Below are 24,835 nucleotides of genomic sequence, written 5' to 3' on the forward strand. Positions count from 1 at the left end.
GCTCTGACTACCCCGGGGGCAGGAGGGGTGGGGCCCAATATGGGAAATAGAGGTAATTCTGATAAATCGCTACTTGTCCTAGAGTTCTGCATGGATTGAAACCAAATGTGACCACAAACATCCATGGGGAAAGGGGAATAGAGTTTATATAAATTTTGGCTCTGACACCCGGGGGAGGAGGGGCAAGGCCCAATATTGGAAATAGCGGTAAATCCTAAATCGCTACTAGTCATATAGTTCTGCTTGGATTTTAACCAAATTTGGCCCAGAAACATCCTTGGGGGTTAACAGAATTTGTGTAAATTTTGGCTTTGACCCCCTGGAGCAGAGTGGGGCCCAATAGGGGAATTAGAGGTAAATATTCAAATTCCTTCAGAAAAGAAACAATGAACCTGTATTCAGAACATTACTAGGCATTACAAACCAGGTGAGCGATACAGGCCCTCTGGGCCTCTTGTTCTTATAACGTTCATACCATGATACATGCAGATGCCAAAACTGCATAATCTATTTTCAGATTGATAGAAATACAAAATTGTATGCATGCATCCATTGTGAATCTGGACAAAACTTGGTATATACCATATATGTGTACAATGTACAGTAAAACATGCTCATAATGAACATCATACAACAAATTTGTGGTTGTAATGTAAAGTTCTTATCAGAATTTGTAATATATGCATTTTAGTCCAAGAGATTCGTGCAGAAATGGTCAAATTGTGCACTTTTTTATGCGTTAAAAGAATACGACCAAAAGAAACATTTTAGGACCAAGGCCATTATAACAAAATGATTTTGTTGGTGCCAAGATTTGTTATAATTGTGTTTTACTGTAGTTGGCTAGTGTCAGTTATTTAGGAAGCCTGGTATATCAAGGTCTATATTATTCCCTGAATGGAGCCAATACAAATTGAAGAAATTTGCTTTTGATCAAGAGATCTATAGTCAAGAAAATTGTTTGATATACAAGCCCAGCTATTCAAATCACTGCCTCCAAATTAGTAAATTCCATTATCAGAGCTTGCAGATCCTCTTCATGTATCATTTTGCCAATAGAGAACATGGCTACATTTATGTACATATTCAAGAGTTTAGTCCTACGCGACCATGCATTTGAACTGCAATACAGATGGCTTCAAGGCCACCAGAATGTCAGATCCTCTGAAACTGAGCGAGAATAAGGATCTGTATTTTTAGTAAATATATATATTTAATTCTGTTTTACTTGTAAAACATGTACTATTTTGGGTTGGTACCAAATCAACTTATTTCACAATCAAAATTCTAGCTTGTTTAATAGCATGATCTTGGTAATTTTGAGACAATGGGGGTTTACTATACGGTAGTATATATTGTAGAAGCAATCTTCCTTGTAAACTTTATTTTCGTTAGAAGATGGGAAATGTTTCATGTCAGAGATTCTTGCAAATATTCCTTTCCTTCGACGTTTATTTTAGAGAAGAATGACAACACAGGATTACTTTTAACCCTGTTTATTTACTTGCCATGTGGTTGAGATACACTAATTATCACACAGTGTATGGACAAAGCAACAACTACACACTATATAAATGTAGGGTCTCCATAGGTATTTACATATGTACAGAACACCAGATATAAATTATTTGTACAAGTAACCCGGGTTTAAATAAAAGGAAATAAGCGAGTAAAAAAACATCAAATAAAACTTAAGCATTTGTTCTGAATCACATACATCACATTTAATCTCTAACATATACTCTGCCACACTGAACACACAAATATACATTTATAATGGTGTAAGAAATGGAAGGATGATAGCTATACACTCCTAATATATGATGTACAAAGATTCACCCATAAAGTAGCACTACATGCATATAATAAATAGATACTAAGCATGATTTGATTCAATCACACTTCCTATCAAATAAAATTTCATTCAGAAGTGAAGTCTGGATCACAATGCATTTACACAGTCCATGGACATACATTCCCCAAAATATAACAGCCACTTTTAACATGACTTGTATGAAAACATGGTTTGCTGAACACATTCCTCAGATATAATGGTCATATTTCACCCAACATAAATGAAAGAGCTGGTTGTTTGAACATGCATTCCTTTAAAAATGTCCACATTTCACACACAGAGAGACATCAGTGAAGTTAGCAAAGTGATAGATGATCAGGCTCCAATCCTTCCTCGTATCTCTGCCACATCTTGCGGTATAAAGACTCCATATTACCGGCGTAGTGTTCACAGTTAAATAGAGGACTTGATAGTCTGGCCTTCCACACCTTGGCTCTCATCCCTCTCAAGCTGTAATTATATAACGATCAACCATTGAAGATATTGGGTATCAAAATCATCAGTTAAAATTTGTTTGTATTCTGACAAACACCAGTAAGTATTAAAAGATATTTCTATGGACAATGTAAGTAAAATCTTTTAAGATCTCTATTGGGAGAATTCATATCAAATTCCATAGTAAAGTTGTCTCTTGTATCAATTCAAATGTGCTATTGTAAACCATCTTTGGATACTATTTTTCACGGTTTTCATTTCAAACAAAGTTTGCAATGATTGACGTTTGTGGTTTTGATGATTGAATTAAAATTCCTATCATTAAATAAATGCTGTAGATTTCTATTCGTGGAGATAAACTTCATGATTTTACTTGGTTTACAGTGTATCTAAATAGAGAACAATCATTAACTAGTATGGACACCATCAAACTACAATTATCTGAAAAAATTTTCATGAGATATAAAATTGTGTTATTTCTCAAGAGAGCTTAACTCAATTGTTTCGCAAATAACTGTATCATGTTTTATGAGTGCAGGACTAGTCGTCAATAAGACTCTTACTGCAAATATCTGGAAAATAACTATGACACAGCTTATGTATAAAGCGGTTTACAGTGGTCATTTCTAAACAATCTACCTTCTCTACATTTTGTAATGGCTGGGCACACACAGTTCAAATACATGATAATCAACAACTTACTGTTCCCGGTCAGTTCCTAGTCTAGAAGCAATGTTGATATAATCTTCTCGGGTCTCTGCAACAAGTTCTGAACAACCAAGAGTGTACAGCTGTGAGGAAGCAACTCTAGAAGCAAGCGTCTCTCCTGGATAAACAATCAATGATATTAATTAATTTTCAAATTATACATGGGCAAATACATCACAGAACGTGTTAAAACCGGATTTGGAAGTCTATTGATCCAAGTGTTTTCAATAAATCTTACAACATAGAAGATTACACAATTAAAGTTTAAATATTACACAATTAAAGTTTAAATGTAAGGGACACACACAACATAGAAGATTACACAATTAAAGTTTAAATATAAGGGACACACATAACATAGAAGATTACACAATTAAAGTTTAAATATAAGGGACACACATAACATAGAAGATTACACAATTAAAGTTTAAATATAAGGGACACACACAACATAGAAGATTACACAATTAAAGTTTAAATATCAGGGACACACATAACATAGAAGATTACACAATTAAAGTTTAAATATAAGGGACACACATAACATAGAAGATTACACAATTAAAGTTTAAATATAAGGGACACACATAACAAATGCAGCACATTTCTCACTTTTTGAAAATCAGATAATACTAAATGTAATTGACTTACCTAAGAGGGTAACCATGGGTGTCCCTGCCCAGAGAACATCCATACCAGTCGTATGTCCATTACACAGTGGCGTGTCCAGACAAACATCAGCCAGCTGGCCGCGACGTACATGTTCCTCCTGTTAATGTAAAAACCATGATTTATGATTTTTATTATGGCTAAAAAACGGAACAAAAGCTTCAGTAACACACGTCTCTGCATCACTTTTTAACTTAGAAGAGATTTGGGTCCAAGTAGCTTGTAACAAATACACGAAAACCTAAATAATTTAAATAAAGAAGCAGATGAAATACCTTGGGAGCTACAGGAGAAAAAATGATGCGGTTTAGTCCCAGTCCTGCGTTGATGGCAGCCTGAATAACATTGGGTTCACCGACAGCGGGGAAGCGGAGAAGCCAGAGAACACTGTTGGGTACTCGCTTGAGGATCTCCACCCACATGTCCAGAGTGGCCGGGTCAATCTTATACAGCTGGTTGAAGTTACAGTAAACCACAGCATCATTGGGTAGACTGTACTGACTACGGGCAGTGATGATGATGTTGGTAGGCACTTCCTCTCCTGTTGCAGATTTGTTGTTTGTCTGTAACACATCATTCATCTGTAACCGAGGTATTTGTTCAACAGCAACTGATAATTCAAACTTACAGATATCTCAGACACTTAAGCCAATATCATAATCTATGCATATTTGGGAAGGGACCTTTTTACCTTCAAAAATAATATTGGTAAATCTTTAAAAAATATTTTCAGGAATAATGTGTAAATTTGGGGTCCTAGGACATGTATTGAAATATCATCAAGGAAGACATTTTTAATAAACCGGACTTTAAGCTTTAAATTAAAAATTGTTATTATATACAGGCTATTATGCCTTCTTTTTTCTTGAATGCTGTATACATACCTGTGATGTTGTAACTCCATTCTGGATGCCGACATTGTTGATGTAGGAGTAAGGCATGCTGTTTTGTATCATAGCATCAAGGATTGGTCCCACCTGGAGATTCATACTCTTGAAAGTAATGACCCCACGAGATCCATCAGGCTCATCTGTACTGTAGCCTTTCTCACAGTATCTAGATGTGTAGTTCACCTCACCGGTCTTCATCAGTGGCTCCAGATCAACACCATTGTAGACAATGTTATTGTCCGACACTTCACCGTTCACCTCCTCCAACACTTTGTCTGTCAGGTGGGGAAACATCTGCTTGTGATCGCCCACAAAGAATGTGTCAGCCATGTAAGCCAATTTCTCAGAGTACTGATCAGCGAGTTTCAGCGGTGAAGTGACCTGGTCAGTCAGAATATAGTCCATGAAAGAAGCCCCACTAGTCCCGGGGTAGCCGAGCCACATCACCTGTACGGGGGCGGGTCTCAGGGCAAACAGTTCATTCCTTGCTCCCTTGGTGTATCCGTTCATATTGACAAGGATGTGTATACCGTCAGCATGGATCCGGTCAGCAGCTTTACCATTACATGGTATCTACAGAAAGAAATTAAATGTATAATGAAGTTATGTTTTTAACTTCAAAGGTATCACAATTAATTTGTGTGGGAGAGACGTGAAGCTTCATTATTCATCCCCCCCCCCTGCTCCTATCACACTATGCATTATGAAATACAAGAAACACCCCCTTGGAGCTTAACAATCAGATAATTCTGGAAACAGGTAAAAATCCTGATTTAAGTTAAAGTGAACAGTCGGGCAAGGATGGCTAAAGTCGGTAAAAATGGTGTGAACAGTATTCAATCAACGATTATTTTTTGTGGGTCCTTTTCAATGGTTTTTTGTGAAAACAATGGGTCCCACAGTGTTATAGATACCCATTCCCAGAAATTTCATGGGTCCTTTTAAAATTCTGTGAGTCCAGGACTCTGGATGCGCACATAGATTTATCACTGTGTGAATGTATCCAGTATAATTTCTTATGAAATAGGAAAATAAAATCTCTCGTCAGAATCTATCTGAGTACGAAGAAATTAATTTAAAGTATAGGAATCCTAAAATGTCCTCCCGGCTGACTATGTCCCTTGTTACATTTCCACGCAGCCTCGCTTTCAATGCTTTCAACTTTTCTTTCTTTTAATGGTCAGAACTGGGAAAGGTAAGCAGAACTTGACCGTCGTATTAATGTATGAGAACTTTTGGAAGGCCAATAAACGCTTTTAGACTGGTATTCTTTGCCCGACTATTCAGTTTAAAAACCAGCATGGTATCACAGAATGGTTGTGCATGACCATAAAAGTAACAGCAAAGAGATATTTGAAATACCCATCCTAGCTTATTTCCTGTCCTATAACCAAGATGAGGTATTATCACTATCATCATTATTTACATCACACAGAGTTCTATACTATCCCTGACAGTAAGTCTACAAACAAAATAGTTAATAATATGTTCTGCCATACACAGTAAGTTCTCAGCAGTATTATCTGACTTACTTGAGACAAATCTATAAAATGTTCAGCTTCTCTGGAGATTTTTGCTCTGAATGATGTTCCATCGTCTGGGCTCAATGAATAGCAGAAGATCTGAAAAAATAAGAATAGTTTTTCAAATATATATCACCAGTTTGAATGTAGTACCATGTGTCTTGTATCAGTATTTTTAGTCAATATTCTTACATACACTGAATAAATATGGAAAATTAGACATAAAATAGACATATGCACTTTTAATATTAATAAATGGTGCTGGTATTATTCCACATTAATTTTCAAAACTAAAACATTTTTCTTTGACATGTTATTTTCTCAATTAAAGAATAATATCCATCACCCGTAATTTTTTTTAAAAACTTAACAGTGACTCACTTCAACATTTTTACGGTCGTGAAAGCCTGGAATACTCTGCATGAGGTGAGATGTTGGGTGGTTACCAAAATCAGAGCTGACGTAGCCGATCCTCAGTCGACCTCCACTGGCTCTAGTGTCCCTCACATGGTCATATGCTGGTTTGTGTAACACATTTATCTGCAAAAGAAATAGTGAAATTTGAAATGTAAATCTTCACATAATCAACAAAAACTCACTGCTATTGATATGTTATTAAATCAACGAGCTTCAAGAGCATTGGTATCGTTCTAGAACGAATATACGTACCCGGCCTACTATACCTTTCGGCCGGGTACGAATTGGTCCCTATGTGTCGTAGTGGAGCAGCGCCTCCGAAAATCACTCGGACACAATTTTCTATACTTTGTTGTAGGTTTCCGATTAATTTACGCATATACGAGCATTTACATAATGTTGTTATCCTAAACAAACATAACTACCATTCTTAATATCTACCGTACCGCTCACAAGACGTCAAATTCATAATTTGAAGACTTCTGGTAAAAATTCTCTTCAGAAAGGCCTTCATATGTATATGTAAAAAAATAATGTCTAGCTGAGAATTTGATATTTTATATGGTTTAATTTTTATTGTCTAGTAGGTAAATGATATAAAACAAATAAGATAAAATGCATGCAAACGTTTTAATAATGGTTTGCATAACTATTACTTTGCTCCATTAGCAGTAATAGGCACCAATTGTAGCTCTAAAAACGACATCATTATCTGTCTAAAAGTCTTTTGAGCTACAATATTGCAGCTAGTATCGTTCTTGTTTTTAATACATTATGTATATATATGATTATCTCCATCAGAAAAGTATTTTTATTGTCTAGTAGGTAAATGATATAAAACAAATAAGACAAGAGGCCCAATGGGCCTTAACGGTCATCTGACTACCTTGACAATAGTAAAATTAATTATATATGGTGTCACTTTGTCAGGATCATGTCATAATCATTTTCAATTTCTTTCAACAAATTTTATTTCAAACAAGAGGCCCAAGGGCCTTTAAATATAGGAAATTAATTAGATATAGTGTCATGGTAGTCATCTAACAATACTTTGTCTGGACCATGTCAGGATCATTTCGTGCAAGTTTCAGCCAAATCCCTTCGGTAGAACTTGAGAAGAAGTTCAAAATGTGTTTTCAAGATGGCGGCTGTGACGGCCATCTTGGATTTCGGATTGACCCGAAAAATAACAACACTTTGTCGGGACCATGTCAGGATCATTTCATGCAAGTTTCAGCCAAATCCCACTGGAAGAACTTGAGAAGAAGTTCAAAATGTGTTTATAAGATGGCGGCTGTGGCGGCCATCTTGGATTTCGGATCGACCCGAAAAATAACAACACTTTGTCGGGACCATGTCAGGATCATTTCATGCAAGTTTCAGCCAAATCGCACCGGTAGAACTTGAGAAGAAGTTCAAAATGTGTTTTCAAAATGGCGGCTGTGGCGGCCATCTTGGATTTCGGATCGACCCGAAAAATAACAACACTTTGTCGGGACCATGTCAGGATCATTTCATGCAAGTTTCAGCCAAATCGCACCGGTAGAACTTGAGAAGAAGTTCAAAATGTGTTTTCAAGATGGCGGCTGTGACGGCCATCTTGGATTTCGGATCGACCCGAAAAATAACAACACTTTGTCGGGACCATGTCAGGATCATTTCATGCAAGTTTCAGGCAAATCGCACCGGTAGAACTTGAGAAGAAGTTCAAAGTGTGTTTTCAAGATGGCGGCTGTGGCGACCATCTTGGATTTCGGATCGACCCGAAAAATAACAACACTTTGTCGGGACCATGTCAGGATCATTTCATGCAAGTTTCAGCCAAATCGCACCAGTAGAACTTAAGAAGAAGTTCAAAGTATGTTTTCAAGATGGCGGCTGTGGCGACCATCTTGGATTTCAGATCGACCCGAAAAATAACAACACTTTGTCGGGACCATGTCAGGATCATTTCATGCAAGTTTCAGCCAAATCGCACCAGTAGAACTTGAGAAGAAGTTCAAAATGTGTTTTCAAAATGGCGGCTGTGGCGGCCATCTTGGATTTCGGATCGACCCGAAAAATAACAATACTTTGCCGGGACCATGTCAGGATCATTTCATGCAAGTTTCAGCCAAATCGCACCGGTAGAACTTGAGAAGAAGTTCAAAATGTGTTTTCAAAATGGCGGCTGTGGCGGCCATCTTGGATTTCGGATCGACCCGAAAAATAACAACACTTTGTCGGGACCATGTCAGGATCATTTCATGCAAGTTTCAGCCAAATCGCAAAGGTAGAACTTGAGAAGAAGTTCAAAATGTGTTTTCAAGATGGCGGCTGTGACGGCCATCTTGGATTTCGGTTCGACCCGAAAAATAACAACACTTTGTCGGGACCATGTCAGGATCATTTCATGCAAGTTTCAGGCAAATCGCACCGGTAGAACTTGAGAAGAAGTTCAAAGTGTGTTTTCAAGATGGCGGCTGTGGCGGCCATCTTGGATTTCGGATCGACCCGAAAAATAACAACACTTTGTCGGGACCATGTCAGGATCATTTCATGCAAGTTTCAGCCAAATCGCACCAGTAGAACTTGAGAAGAAGTTCAAAATGTGTTTTCAAAATGGCGCTGTGGTGGCCATCTTGGATTTTCGGATCGACCCGAAAAATAACAACACTTTGTCGGGACCATGTCAGGATCATTTCATGCAAGTTTCAGCCAAATCGCACCGGTAGAACTTGAGAAGAAGTTCAAAATGTGTTTTCAAAATGGCGGCTGTGGCGGCCATCTTGGATTTCGGATCGACCCGAAAAATAACAACACTTTGTCGGGACCATCTCAGGATCATTTCAGGTAAGTTTCAGCTCAATCCCACTGGTCAAACTTGAGAAGAAGTTCAAAATGTGAAAAGTTAACGCACGGCGGACGGCGGACGGCGCACGGCGCACGGCGGACGGCGGACGGCGGACGACGACGGACGAAACATGATGACTATAGGTCATCCTGACCCTTCGGGTCAGATGACCTAATAAAATGCATGCAAACGTTTTAATAATGGTTTGCATAACTATTACTTTGCTCCATTAGCAGTAATAGGCACCAATTGTAGCTCTAAAGACGACATCATTATCTGTCTAAAAGTCTTTTGAGCTACAATATTGCAGCTAGTATCGTTCTTGTTTTTAATACATTATGTATATATATGATTATCTCCATCAGAAAAGTGTACCTTTTCTAAGCAGAGGTTAGCATGCCGCACTGCGATATTTTTCCTCATCTGGTGTGTCAGTGGGTACAGCATACTGTGATGAGGATGAACTGACGGTAGACGATTCTTCTCCAGCTGGTCCTGAACAATTCGTACCAGTCTCTTCATCCTTACACCGTAGTCCGTCCAGTCACATACAATCTATAATACACAAGAGGGATTTCAGAACTTTTCTATCATGAAATTTTGAAATTCACAAAGCGTACATAACATGACTTTTTCATAAGAGAGTTTTTTATTTTATAAAGTACAGAGCTATTATTTTATAAGGAGCACATATTTTTTTTATTTTAGTATTTTCAGTTAAAGTATCTCATTAACAGATAGTAAATCTAGAACCATTTCATTTCAATAAATGTATCTTGATAATAGAGTAGTGAAATAACGACAACCTACCTGTAGACAGTGGGCAAGGTTACAGTAGGCATCAGGGAAGTCTGGTTTCAGTTTTAGTGCTGTTCTGTAGGACGATATCGCTTCAGGTATGTTTCCAGAATCCTAGTGAAATGGAGTACACAATTAACATCTAACAAATCAAACTACAAAACTTCAAAGAAAACTAGTGAAGAGATATTTAAGCCATCCAGTTCCCTACACTTATCGTCATATGTTGAAACTTTTGAATTAATAAATGGTACGAAAGATATGGACTTTAGTCAGGCGAGAATTGGCAATACATACATAATTTCTCCACATTGTTTACACTCAATATTATAGAATTCATTAAGGAATCAGATTTGTAGATCATGTAAACTTAAATCAACTTGTTTCTAGATTCTTTGAAATAAGGAATTCACTTTATAGATATAATAAATCTAGAACAAAAACGAAACCATAAAGTTTTGTTAGGAAAATTGAAATTATTTGATATGTTGACCCATAATTTGTTAGAATTGACATGAATAATTCTATTGAGTGTAACTATTGATTTTAGCATTTTGAACTAAATTCATTTAGACTGAATTTTAGATTGACCTAATGCTTACTTTGTAAATACATGTGTGGGATAAAACTAAAACAATCTACTATTACATATACAATAAATACAAATCTATTTAATTTAACTGTACTATTCAATTAGAGCAAAATTTCAGAAGCATTAAAGATGGTTTTCTTTTTTGGTAAACTTAATGTTATAGATTGCGAATGAGAAATATGTAAGTTGCATGCATGTAGTAAATGCTAAAATGAGTACAATTTTGTTGCTGATGTTGTTAGGTTTTTGTAATAATTTTCCATTGGCAATTTGTTCAACCATGTAAAGTAAATGACTCATTTCAACATATGCCTTAATCCCACATTTGATTCCATTGATAACAGGCGACCCACGACATACCTGTACATAAACTATTGGATTTGTCCACTGGAAGATTAATAGAAAGACCATAGTTTGTGAATCACAAATTAAATATAACCATATACAAGGACACTTCAAACAACTACAGAACACTTCAAAACTTTCAAATGGAAATGAATTCAAAAGAATGAAATATCTTTCAAGGCTAATGGAGGAATTCTAAGAATCTGAGAATAGCTGTGTGAATGTGTGGTTTTGGAAAATTGATGTTGTGTATGCTTTTGGCTAGTGTATGTCACAAAGAACCTAAGTGACATTGATACCAACCTTGTGTATCGATGCTAGATTACTATGAGCATCAGCAAATGCGGGATTGATCTGTATGGCACGAGTGTAGCACTGCAGCGCCCCCTGGATATCCTGCATCTCCTTGAGTGTGTTACCCATGTTGGAGTAGGCATCGGCAAATGTTGGTGAGATTCTGTTAAGTAGAAAACATTGACCTTTATTTAGATATATTCCAATGTTAATTGTGAAGAAACTATTACAATATAGCTTGTTGACAGCAACACAATTTAGGATGTTGTCATCATCGTGACATTAACATCCCCTAGCAGCCAAATGTTCTATAATTTTAATAACACCAATAGGCATTTAAAGAACAAGATATATCCCCCCTCCACCAAGAAGGCGTAATTTTCAGGACAGTAGGAAGTGAAACGAGAATGTCCAATTGACAATTCATGCATACTCAGGGCTGGGGAAAAGTACTCGTCCGCTCGTCTAGACGAGTGGATTTGGCCATCGGACGAGTGAATGTTGACATCACGCTTGTCCGTCGGACGTGTGAAAAATTCTGACAATGACTATATGACCTACACCTTATTAATTATATCGTTTCTCGGTAAATTTATATAGGGTCTGACATTCGTAACGGGTTCTTAAAAATACGACGAAGCAATGATAAGCTTTCTTTTTCTGCATCATTCTAGGAATTCCCGACTTTCGTTTTCAATGCGCATGCGCATGTACAGCATTGTAACATGAATAAATCCGAGGTCTATTGATATCGTAATCAAGAGTCTAGAGGTGTATCGAAAAACAAGATGTCACAGCGAAATTTGCTTCAGTTTTTAGCGACATTCGCCTCAAAAAAATCTTACCAGTAAGCTAATGGAGTTAAAAATAATATATACCTACTACATTGGAAAGTAAGTTAAAATATCGACCCTTTAAAAAGATATCTTTTTTATAACACTTGCATACAAAATTGTTTGGGAATTAAATGTTTTGTCGGTCTTCTTGTAAAACTGTCTGTTAGTCATGTTATCCCGAATCGGCATCAATACAGTTCTAACAATCAAATGGATATATCTAAAACCGCTGTAGGCTAATATATACAGTCACATCTACTTATTTATCTGACAAATATTGCGGACAAGTAAAAATGTCATTCGGACGAGTAGATTGTGATGAAGCACTTGTCCGACGGACGAGTACATTTCAAAATTTTTCCGCAGCCCTGATACTGCCTATTGCCTTAATTCCATTAATTCAAATGAAAAACTGAAAATTACGAAATGTTAGTTAAAATTATTTCAGTAGCTAATGAAGAAAAAATAATCAATTTACCTGATGGCCTCCTTATAATGCATCAGGGCTTCATGTAGTTTACCCTGCTGTTGTAATACACTGGCCAGGTTAGAGTGGGCCACAGCAAACTCAGGATATACCTAGAAATCACAAAGTATCAACTTATTATGTTCAGATTATATAGTTTCTTGTTATGCACTGAAGTTCAATCAAAGGAATACTTTGGTAGATTTGTTTTCTTAAGTTTATGGGACTGTGGTGAAGTTACAAGAGAAATGAAACGTTTGGTTTGGACAGGGGTAGAACTTCACTTTTTATGCCACTATTCATTTCTGCCAAGTTGGTAAAAATTAAACTCGCCAAATCAAAAACTTGCTTGCCACTTTGAAATTATTATTTATTATTAAAATCAACCAATTCATTGATAACTATTATATTTTTTTTATTGTATATATCAATAAATGTTTTACATTTTAGTGTCACTACTGCAGTATAAACTAAAGTGTAGTTTAATAAATTTTTATCACAATGATTATTATGTGGCAGTTTGTGCAAATAAAAAAAAATCTTACATATGATTAAAGTGTTTTTGTTTAAACTTCACTGTAAATACAGGCTGAAAGAACATTGTTATGTCAGCCATTATAGCAAACTATGTAAAATTTTCGGAAGAAAGATTTTTTTGACGAAATACCTCTAAACTTTTCCATACCAAATCAATGTCACGGTTTTTAAGACGCTTGACATTAAAGTAAACAGTATTTCAAAGTGCTGACAAGACGTTACACTATTTGTGTGGAACGTTGTGCTTTCATTTCACAATTGATTTAGGCTATAATTTGGTACACATGACAGTTGTTTTGATTGCAATATTTAGTAACTGTAGGCCTATATGTTTTTATAATGACGAACAATCCACCCGATCGCCAAAAAATGCAAGTACAATATTTTTCCACTCACCATTTTAAAAACAAACTCGTATTGAGCGAGTGTTAATTTCGAACCCTGTTGGAACAACAGAATACTTCTATAGTCTATTGAGTTTCACATGATATTTCGGCATACTGGTGTAACTTTCTTATTTTATAGTCTAGGAAAATTCCTCCCATTGGAAAGACAACAAAAAGATGAAAAACTGCAGATTCACCCATCAAATTGCTGAAATCAAAATGTGAAAACATACCTCTAAGGCCTTGAGGTATAGTCTTGCAGCCTCCTCTGTATTCCCCTGTTCTCGTTTGATGTTTGCCAAGTTGTTCAGGGAATCGGCATGTGTAGGACTCAACTTTAGGGCAGTGTTGTAACATTCTTCAGCTTCTGCCACCTGTTGATGAAACAAAAATAATGCTTGAAGTCAAATTTCCTAACTTGTTACAACCATAAATTAGGGCATTGAAATACTATGATACTTATCAAGGATTACCTGTAAAACAGCAAGTATTACTCTGATCTTACCTTGCCTTTCTCCTTCAAAGCATTTGCCAGGTTACAATATGCATCTGGGAAGTTCGGCTGTAATTTTATCGCCCTCTTGTAGGTATCAATTGCTAGATCAATTAACCTGCAAAACATAATATAAATCAGTTATACAAAATTCTTTTCTCTTACTTAAGGTTTGAAACCATCATATTCGGACAATTTAAAATTGAAGAAAACACCAATTGAACTTAATTCTTTGGTTTTCCTTATGGTTTTGAAATGGTTTTTTTGTCGTATTCTGACAACTTGTAATTTAAAATTGAATAATACAAAGTCAAAATAATAAAGTCAATTGGACATTCAAAGTCTTTATGTATATACTTACCCCTGTTCATAGTAAACACAGGCCAGGTTTCCATGGACAACTGCATGGTTGGGACTTAGGTTCAGTGCTCGAAGATATGCAGCCACAGCTCGGTCAAATATCTTGGCTTCTTTAAGAACATTTCCTAAATTGATGTAGGCATCCAGAAAGTTTGGGTCTAACGCCACTGCCTGTAAGTTTTAATTGCATTTTATGGTAAAACATTCAACATTTAAATAATAAGATTTTAACAGAATAGGATTCAAAGCATTTAAATTAATATTTAGACAGTCAATTTTGATTTTGGCTATAAATCTAAAGAGGCCTGCATTACGACTTGTACGGTAAAAAACAGTTTTACCTTTTCAAAATGGTGTATGGCCAACCAGATTTCTCCTTGAGCGTTGAACACACATCCCAGATTACTCCAGGCCACAGCAAAGTTTGGTTGTGTTTCTATCGCCTTTAAATAGCATGCCTAAATGGGGAAAAGGGGGTGGGGAAGAGAAAATAAACTACTTTAGTTGATAAAAACATTGACATCACAATCGCGCAAAACTTTGCCGCAAATTACCGTCCGCAGAGCGCATTAATGCAACATCAGTTAGGGAAATGTCACTAGAGCCAGAGATTTGAAGCAAGTCGCTATATATATGCTCAAATCAAACTTCATAAAGTTTAAACTTAATACAAATGCTGGGTTCTTTACTCCTTAAGCTCTTGCTAAAATCATTGGCTCTGTACATGAGACCAGTGTGAAACTAGAGATCAGACCATACTATTTTAAAGATTAACAGGACAATTTAAAGTTTGATCCAATTTCAGGAGGGGATTTATTTTGATGATCTGGTCTTGGAAGTTTCATTCTGTTCAGTAAAACTGAGTTGCAACAAGACATACTTGCATATTTTATGTATGTATTCCACATGTTAATTTTTTCTTTATATTTTTGTATTAATTGGTATATAGACGCACACATTCGCTGCCAAAAAAATCATCTGGTCATCTTCTTCTCTATTCCTCGCAACTTGCGAAGATTATCTGAAAACCAGAAAGCAAAATGAAACAGTTGAAAACAGTGACCATTGATATACAAGTAAGTCTTCGCAAGCGACCGCGCTGGCACCTAACGCAGCGCATCTGGGAAAGCGCGCAACTGGGGATTGGGGTATCAAAATAGTCCGAGAATAAAATCTGAAATTTTAATAAATATCAGATAATTTCTCTTTGAATCGGTGCTTTATTTACTAGCAATTTCTTCTTTAGAAATGTTTCAATAACAATTTGCCGAAAAAAGGAGTCTGTCTTCTCTTAACATCTTTTAAACTAACTTTTTTTTTTTCAAAGTGATCCAATGGAATTGCACCTAGATATGAATACAAGAGGACAGTATACAATACCTCTTTGCTTTCACCCGAGAGGGTAGTACCAGTATTTACCATTGTAAAGCATACCCGTCTCTGGCGTGTCCTGTCAGCCAGCCGTCATATTGGGCACACAATAACCTGTTGGGTACGCTTTGAACGATACTGGCATCACATATATCTAGTACGGAAATTGTAAAGAAAAAATTGAAACTGGATTAATATAAGGTGTGAAATAAACATTAGCTAATTCATACAGTACATTCCCACTACTATCAAACTGCTCCAAAGTCTTGTCTTCTCAATAAAATATCCAGTAGAAGAGACTTTACAATTTTTATTATTTGAAATGAAAAATAGGAAAATATTGCTTGTTTTCAATTTTTAGATAAACCATGGGCATGGTTAAAGATGCTTCAGTATGAATATGAAAGCTATTTATTGTTACGAGCCAGTGGTTAATTTGCAGCTTTACCAAATATGACTAGCTGAACAAGTTTTTCTTGAACATACCTGTAAATTATTAACATTAACACAAAGGATAGTGAGAAATGTTGTTTTGACAAAAAGAATATATCAAAAAAGGAAAAACATATCTCCATCCCTCGCTCTCTCAATTTCCCCAAAAATCAAATCAGATGTAGAATGTACTGTATGTAAAATATCAAATCCAGTAAAAATTGCTTAGCTTTTCAAGCAAAATTGAGTAGAAAAATCTGTAGTCCTTTAGGCTTGTGTAAATTACCATGAAGAGGAGTACATGTTCCTATCAGTAATGTGAAATATCAAAATATTTCTGTGATTGGTGTACAAGGACAAAGTCATAGCAGAAATAAAGGCAACTCAGTCACACTACATTCTTTCAGCATGCCTATACACAAAACACAACAAAACGGCCAGCGAAAGAATCCAGAACGCAAAGTTTCTAACAAATAAAGAAGAAAAAAAAGAAAAGAAAATGGAAAACTTCTCTGCACTGTCACAGGACTATTATGTCACAGGAGGTATTTCTTGCAAATCATGAAAATCAATAATCTACAGATTCTCTGATATTTTTGGGTCGGCTATCATTGTACATGTAATAACAAGCATTTTGATTTTTTTCTCCTCTAACAAGCAATTTGATTTTTTTTCTTAAGCAGACTTTGTCCTTGTATGCTCACAGAAGTCCATGTCCAACTCCTCATCTCACTGCAACACATTGGCTAATTGTCTAAAAACTGAATGCAATATATTCAGTCATTCTTTGTGGATTTCTTTATCAAGTTGCCTAAATTGTCAAACACAAGTTTCAAAACCTCGCAGAATATGACATAAATCATGTCACACCTGCAAGATGAGTGCAAAATTTCATTAAGTCTTGCATGTTGATGTTTTGAGATTATATTTAGAAGATATCCACAGTTGACCGAACATATCACTTCAAAACTTTTCCATCATACATCATGATAGCCTTTGGGCTATTTACATCTACTTGATCAAGTAAATGTTTTTCTGCAGCTTGTAGGTCAACAACATATCTAATGGTGACAGATTGAAGTAAAATGTGAAAGAATATCAAATAATTTTCTTCACTACAGTGCTTGTCACAGAACTGTAGTATCTGAAAATATTTTACAATTTTTTTTTGAAAGTTTCAGTAATTTTTTCATTTCTTACATGTTTTTGAACCAACAAGCTTCAGATTCTGTGAACAATATGTTCCAAAGTCAAATACAAAATTAACTGATAGGATCATGACTCTCTTCAAGATAAAGTCCCCATGTTATCACACTGATGCACACATAGGCAGTGGTACAGATGTTGTTTGCCCTGATCTTATGTCTCGGTGATGTCGTTACTTGCAATCAGATATCAAACTCATACCTTGGCTTCATCAAGTCTTCCTAGAGCCTTCAGCAGGTTTCCGAGGTCACTCCTCACACAATACAAGTCCTATAATAAATCAAATGGTTTGTGCAGAATAAAGTCAAACTGACAAATATCAAAATTTATTTTGTGTTCCTTAAATTTGCTTTACTCATTTTAATACTTGTATAAAAGACAAAAGAACTAGAAATTTGTATAAAAGACAAAAGAACTAGAAATTTGTGTAAAATGATAAAAACCATGTCTCAAAATACAAAATTTTAACTGCACAGGACAGGAATGAGACATTCATCGCTCTCCCTCCCCTTTCCCTTTTTATGAAGGAGTCTAACAAAACAACTTACTGGATTATACTGCAGTGCAGTCACATAAGCTTGGACAGCCTGTTCCATGTCTCCAGCCGCTACCAATGCAGCAGCCAAGTTGATGTAGCCATCAATGAAATCTGGCTTTAATCGGACAGCATGTCTGTAGTTTTCCAAAGCTTCCTGAAGTTGTCTTCGTTCTTTGTATACATTTCCAAGATTTGAGTAAGCTTCTGCTAGCATTGAATTTTGCTTAATAGCAAGTTGACTAAAATATGCTGACCTGAAAATTCAAATCTTATGTTTGTAACAATAACTAAAATGACAAAATCAATAACATACTAGTAGGCATCAACAAATCAAATGCTACAAAACTTGAGGCCTTCATTAAAAGTTCAGTACAGAAAGAATTGAGCATATTTTGAGTAAGAGCATTTAACATGTTTTGTGAAATAAAAAAGCGAGATTTATGTATTAATCTAATGTTATGTACAATATTTAGTTAAACATTTCCAGCATCAAAAGAATAATGGAAATCTTGACTTCTTTCATCATTAATTTGATGGTGCTGTGATTGAAGTTTACTTCGTTGTGGAAATCATGGATTAATTATTTTGTTTTGTACCTTTCCAGTTTGCGACACTGGAAGTGTATAGAGCTGAGAAGTAGTAAAACTCCAGTGTTGTCTGGTTCCTGTCTCCATAGCTGCATACAATGCTGCTCAGAGTTCTCGTAATCTCCTGCCTGATACTCTCTGTGTGCCAACTCGGCCAAACCTAGTTTGGAAAATAATCATGTGCCAACATAAATTAGACATGCAGGAAACATAAAACCATTCCATAGTAAGATAGACTTGTGTACAGACTAACAGAACACACACTCAAATTAATTATTTATACTGTGTCTTACTATTGAATATCTCTGGGCAAACAACATGCCCCTGCGTTAGCCATTTTTTCTGCCATTTGCAAATCATATTATTGTTTTTCAATGAATTTGAATCGTGCAGGTTTAAATACTTCCGTAATTCATCATAACCAAGCCAATGTTAGTCTTTTGAATAACCAACATAGAAACAATAAGTAACCCCCCCCCCCCTCCCCCACCTAACGCCGCAATTTCCGGAAGCAAAACCACAATCTTTATTTGGTAAATAACTCAAATTTATATCAGCATTTTTACATCAACATATCTGAAAAATTCAGATTTATTGTTGAATAAGTATAAATATACAGAGAGCTTTCTCACTAACCTGTTGTATCCGTGTGTGCCATAGGCATATCTTTCATGGTCTGCAACAAGAGATGTTTCGTCCCGAAGACAAAAGTACAATGTCTTTGGACGCCGTTCTAAGGCTCAGCTCCAATGGAAATGCTGTTTTAACGTCAGTCGAACGTTCAGTATGTTATTCAAAACATCAAACTATCATATACGTTACACAATTTGATCGAATGCCATGAAAATCGTCTTTTGTATCCGGCTTCCTTCTTTCTCAGATACACTTTTCTTTGAGGTGTCCGTAGTGTGACGTCACGAAATATTTTTGCTCTGTCGAGATGCATATTTCAAACAATTATCCTTATAATTATCTAATTTAGCACCAGTTTAATATACATCTAATAGTTAACATATCTTCACTTATCTTCTGTTTTAGATTGCAGTTGATATTAAGAATAAATAAATCAGGACAATAATAAATAAAGAATAATTTATTGTTATAATTGCCATAAACCGATTCGGGGCCCATTTCCCATTTTCTTACCTCGTGGACAGTGACGTCATGGAATTTCACTATCTAGTAGACTTGCTCAAGTGCTGAAATTTTGGAGTTTTCACACTACATTTTTTTTTTGCGTCAGAGTCTAAGTTGATACTGTTTTTCATAATATCTATATTTAACATGGTTATTGTATATTTATCAAATATAATATATAGTTTTTTTTAGAAAATCATCGGCATGCAAACTAGATTAGGATGTCATACACTGCAAGGATTTATAAGAGACATATACGTCCTTGTACACTGTGAAGACAGTCGAGATGTAAAAAAATTCAAAACACAACGTAATAAGGTTAACAATATGAAAAAACATAGTCGTCATAGTTTTTATGAAAATGTGCATGGCATCATCGATACTTATTTTTGTTCTGACCCCAAGGCTTATTGGAGATTGATTAAAAGACTTATGAAATCTAGTGGTACTTCACAGACTATTCCTACCGTTATTGATCCAACAAGTGACAATTTAGTAAATAGTGATGAAGATAAATCTAATTTTTTAAATGATTATTTTTGTAGTATAACCCGTATTGATAATAGTACTACCCCTCTCCCCTATGTAGCACTCAAAACCAATAAAACTCTTAAAGCTATTACATTAAATCACAGTGAAATTAAAGATGTCTTAAAAACTTTGAAACTCAAGCAAGGTCTCGGGTCATGATGAAATCAGTCACCATATGTTAAAAAATGTTTGTAACACTATTTGTAAACCACTTGAAATATTATTTGATATGTCACTAACTACTGGTGTATACCCTATGTCATGGAAACTAGCGAAAGTTATGCCATTATTTAAAAAGGGTGATAAGCACTCTCACCGAACTATCGTCCAATTTCTCTATTATCAACTGTGGGTAAAGTTTTAAGCATATCTTATATCTATTTTCATGATGACTCATTGTTTTATAAATACCAGTCGGGTTTTTCGCCAGGTCACTCCACTGTATATCAATTCATAGAAATATATCATAATATTTGTTTATCACATGAAGAAAAAGGCATACCTGTATTGTATTTTGTGATATTTCTAAAGCCTTTGACCGTGGGTGGCATAAAGGTCTATTAGTATTTATTGGAATTAAAGTCACGTGGAATTGGTGGTGAGGTGATCGTTTGGTTAAAGGACTACTTAAATCAAAGGCAGCAAATGGTTTGTATAAATGAATCCGTCTCAAAATTGAGCTCTATTGATGCCGGAGTTCCGCAAGGTTCTATCTTAGGATCTCTTTTATTTTTGATATACATAAACGATAAAGCCGATATTTTTTATTCTGCATCTCGTCTGTTCGCTGATGATACCTCTCTCCAATTTTCATCATCTTCCTGTTTTGAAATTCAAACTATCCTAAATAGAGACCTCGAAGCTCTTAATACGTGGGCCAAAACCTGGTTGTCACTTTTAACCCTGATAAAACCGACGTACTTGTTATCTCGAATAGAAATGTTAGAACTTGTGTTTGACGGATTTTTTTAAACTTTACGGATAGCCATAAACATTTGGGTGTAACTTTGAACTCTAGTGTAAAATGGGGGGACCATGTCGAAGCTATTTACTCTTCAGTTATGAAGAAAATAAACTGCTATGAGAAACTTGAAATTTATATTAAGAAGAGATGCTCTCTTGAGAATTTACTTAATATTTATTTTACCAATCTTAGAGTATGCCTGTGAATTGTGGGATAGAAAAAGCTCAACGCGAAGCTGCAAGAATTGTCAAGGTCTTCTATCTTATGCAAGTGTTCATGCCTTACAATTTGAATACTTGTTTAGAAACTTTATCGGATTGAAGAAAGAGAAGAAGACTTCAACTTTTGTATAAGATGCATAACGATCAAACTCCAAATCTTTCTTCCCTACTTCCTTCTACTGTTCAAGATAAAGCCAGATATCCATTGAGAAATGTAAATAATTATAGAATCCCATATTATAGATTATCGTCAACTTCATCTTCATTTTTACCGTCAACACTTCGTTATTGGAACTCCCTAGACAATTCTGCCAGATCGTCAGCTTCAATTACCATTTTCAAAAATTCTCTAAAACCTATTAACCATATCTCTCCTCCTCCTTTCTTTGGTATCGACGACCGCAAAATTAATATTATTCATACTAAGCTCAGGCACCAGTGTAGTTCCTTAAATTATGATTTATTTCGAGTGAACCTTGCAGAAACTCCGAGCTGTTTGTGTGAACATTTATGTGAGAATGCTTATCATGTTTTTCTTTGAGTGTGTCCTTTTTGATATAAAAAGAAACATTTTAGTTCTGAAATTAAATAATTTAAATTTGAATATTCCCTTAGATCTTGACTTACTGCTATTTGGTAGTCAAGAACTATCTTCAAATACCAATTCGAATCTATTCATATGAGTTCAACATTTTATAAAAGACAGCAAAAGGTTTTGAGAAATCAATATTGTAACCATTGTGACATGCTAAATAGAATATTTACCTTAGTTTGTTACACAGTACAGGCTTTATTGAATATATACTATTGTTGCTTGTATTATTTTGCACATTATATATATTTATTTTTTGCCCTATCCATAATAAAAATGTAATTCTCTCTCTCTCTCTCTCTCTCTCTCTCTCTCTCTCTCTCTCTCTCTCTCTCTAAAAAGATTTATATGTTTATTCATTATCTAACTTTATAAGTATTTAAAGCAATTGTAATTATTTATATGTCATTGTTGTTGTACATGTACATGTTTGATTGATTTTTAAATTAACATTTTGCTTTAAATGCATGGTAAATATGTACACGTGCCGCCCAAATCCAGTTCTATTGGTAGAAAAAACAGACTCATAACAAAATGATCAGGAAAAACATAGTCCAGTCATATAAAATATTTTTAGATATATTTTCTAAAGCGAAAACATTTATTATATATATATAAATACACGAACTGTATATGTAATAGGTAGTTGTGCACACGTACTTTAGTCCCCATCCTCGATAATCCAGGGGTTCCGATCACATACGATCTCTACACCCCTGGACTATCTTATAGTAAAACTGGAGGCAGCTCAGGGGAACAAATCTGAACCAATAACAGGCATTTAAAAGTGTTCTTTGAAGACTGACAGAGAGAGAGACACCTCAAAGCCACACAGCCAACCACAATGTATCATTATACGACTCTAAAGACTAAATAACCTGTTCTGTTGCCTTCAGTTTTACTATGAGATAGTCCAGGGGTGTAGAAATCGTATATCATTGTAACCCCTGAAGTATCGAGGATGTTTAGTCCCCTAAATCTGTCTATATTATTATAAAGAAAAAAATCCTAATAAAATAGGCATGTTTAGCTGACTACATGTTCATCTACTTATAGATTTAGTTGGTGTTGAACTTTGTCTTCTTGCTATAACACGCTGGAGAAATTTTCCAAATTACATTCAAGGATAACAGCCCAGTAAACTTACCGTATTGTGAGCATGCAATACTTGGGTACATAATGTTCTATCTAATTATGTCGACTGGTACACGTACTTGCATGACTCCACCTTCATTAAAACTAGAGATATTCCGACAGCGCGAGTTTTCATTTTAACTACGCTTCAGTGGTTGATGATACGGACAGGTAAGTTCTCCTGTCAAATATGTTCGGCCAATATCGGCCTTTCCTACTGTCTCTTCCTTCAGTCCCCCATCATCTCCCTCGTCCACCTAACGCGGAATTCCTTTTTATCTCACCCCCTCTATTCTAACAGTACTCTTATTTTTCTTTCCTCACTCATTGCCTTCTCCCTTTTATATATGTCCCTATCTCTTTTCCCTGTTATCCCACAAGTTTCTCTTCTTGTTCCTCCTTCTCACAGACACTTCTTTAACATTACACTGTTCTTCCACTCCATCCTTTCTCCATCTCCCATATCATTCTTCTTTCTCTCTTATCGAGCTACCTCGTGATCGTATTTTTAACATACAACCATTCCTTACAGCGCTTCTGCACCCTCCATTCCGCCGACCTCCCCTGCGCGCTTCTGCATCCTCCATTCCGACTCTCCCCTGCTCCCGATTTCCCCCGCTTTTACCACTGGTTCACAACTTTGAGCCCAACGTACTATACTCTTCTTTTAGAATTACCGCTTCATCTACCTCCTTCCTGACATACGCATTTAACCTTCCCCTCTCTTACTAGTACTTCATCTCTTCATCATGCTTTCACCCCCCCCCCCCCCCCCCCTTTGTGCTTCCATCACTCTCCCCTACATCATCCCCACTATCCTCCAAAACATCTACATTCTTCTCCAAACTTATAACCATAAAATATCCTCTCATCATTAAAGAAATCAAATTTAAAACTCATTGTGAACTATATGTTACATAGCAGAGAGACTAACAAACAAACAAAAAATGCAGTGAACAACGTATATCACCTATTTGTTTATTGTTTTATCTCTATTCTAAATAATTTCAATGCGTTTATTCTTAAAACTGCCAGGATGATTGCAATAACAAGAAGCGAAAGATCACAGTTGGAAATTATAATCAACTTTTTACAGCTGAATTTTGGAAAGTGTACCAATTGATTCATCAATGCCTTATGTTTCAATTTACAATTACGTGCTCTATTATAAAAAAATAAGTGTATTATTCCCAAATATTCCTTTCGTTTGATTCAGTGTGACCATCACACTAAACATCAATTATTATCATGTAATAATAATATGGAAGGAAATTGATGATAAACTTGTTCCATCCACAGGTGGTAGGCTAGTTCCTGTGACTCAGAAATAAAAGATTTGAAAGTTCGGTCAATACACATGTCCTGTCTTTATGCAAGATATGATATGTCTAAATCAATTTGGTTTTCGGAAAAATAAGTAGAACCACTGATGTTTTATTCGTTCTTAAAACACTAATGAATAAATACTCACAGGCGGAAAACTAAGAATATGCTTGCTTTGTTGACTTTAACAAAGCTTTTGATTGCGTTTGAAAAACAGGTTTACTATACAAACTTGCCGAACAAGGTATCGGTAAAAATATTTTAAATATAATATGCGACATGTATGAAAAAACACAATCCTCAATTAAATTCAAAACGTTACGACTGACTAATTTGATATTATCAGAGGGGTAAGACAAGGA

The 24,835-nt window shown here is 35.6% G+C and overlaps 1 protein-coding gene across 3 annotated transcripts; it reads right to left on the reverse strand.

The window, feature by feature from the left end:
- Positions 1-1,480: 1,480 nt before the first annotated feature.
- Positions 1,481-19,490, reverse strand: LOC138327734 (UDP-N-acetylglucosamine--peptide N-acetylglucosaminyltransferase 110 kDa subunit-like). Of its 3 annotated transcripts, none has more exons than XM_069274070.1 (19): positions 19,208-19,490; positions 18,581-18,731; positions 17,995-18,238; positions 17,648-17,716; positions 14,779-14,895; positions 14,439-14,608; positions 14,090-14,195; positions 13,818-13,958; positions 12,674-12,774; positions 11,369-11,522; positions 10,141-10,242; positions 9,706-9,885; positions 6,462-6,620; positions 6,090-6,179; positions 4,552-5,130; positions 3,943-4,248; positions 3,650-3,767; positions 2,993-3,116; positions 1,481-2,305 (listed from the first exon to the last, which is right to left on the reverse strand). In XM_069274070.1, exons 1-19 carry the CDS (start codon positions 19,242-19,244, stop codon positions 2,152-2,154), a joined length of 3,102 nt encoding a protein of 1,033 aa, XP_069130171.1. In that variant the 5' UTR covers positions 19,245-19,490; the 3' UTR covers positions 1,481-2,151. The 3 variants fall into 3 exon arrangements, with proteins under 3 accessions (XP_069130171.1, XP_069130172.1, XP_069130173.1); XM_069274071.1 differs by having other exon boundaries at positions 3,943-4,230; positions 19,208-19,489; XM_069274072.1 differs by lacking the exons at positions 18,581-18,731; positions 19,208-19,490 and having other exon boundaries at positions 15,857-17,716; positions 17,995-18,074.
- Between the last annotated feature and the right edge of the window lie 5,345 nt (positions 19,491-24,835).

Source organism: Argopecten irradians, chromosome 7, assembly GCF_041381155.1.
Source record: "Argopecten irradians isolate NY chromosome 7, Ai_NY, whole genome shotgun sequence".
NCBI classification, from domain to species: Eukaryota; Metazoa; Mollusca; class Bivalvia; order Pectinida; family Pectinidae; genus Argopecten; species Argopecten irradians.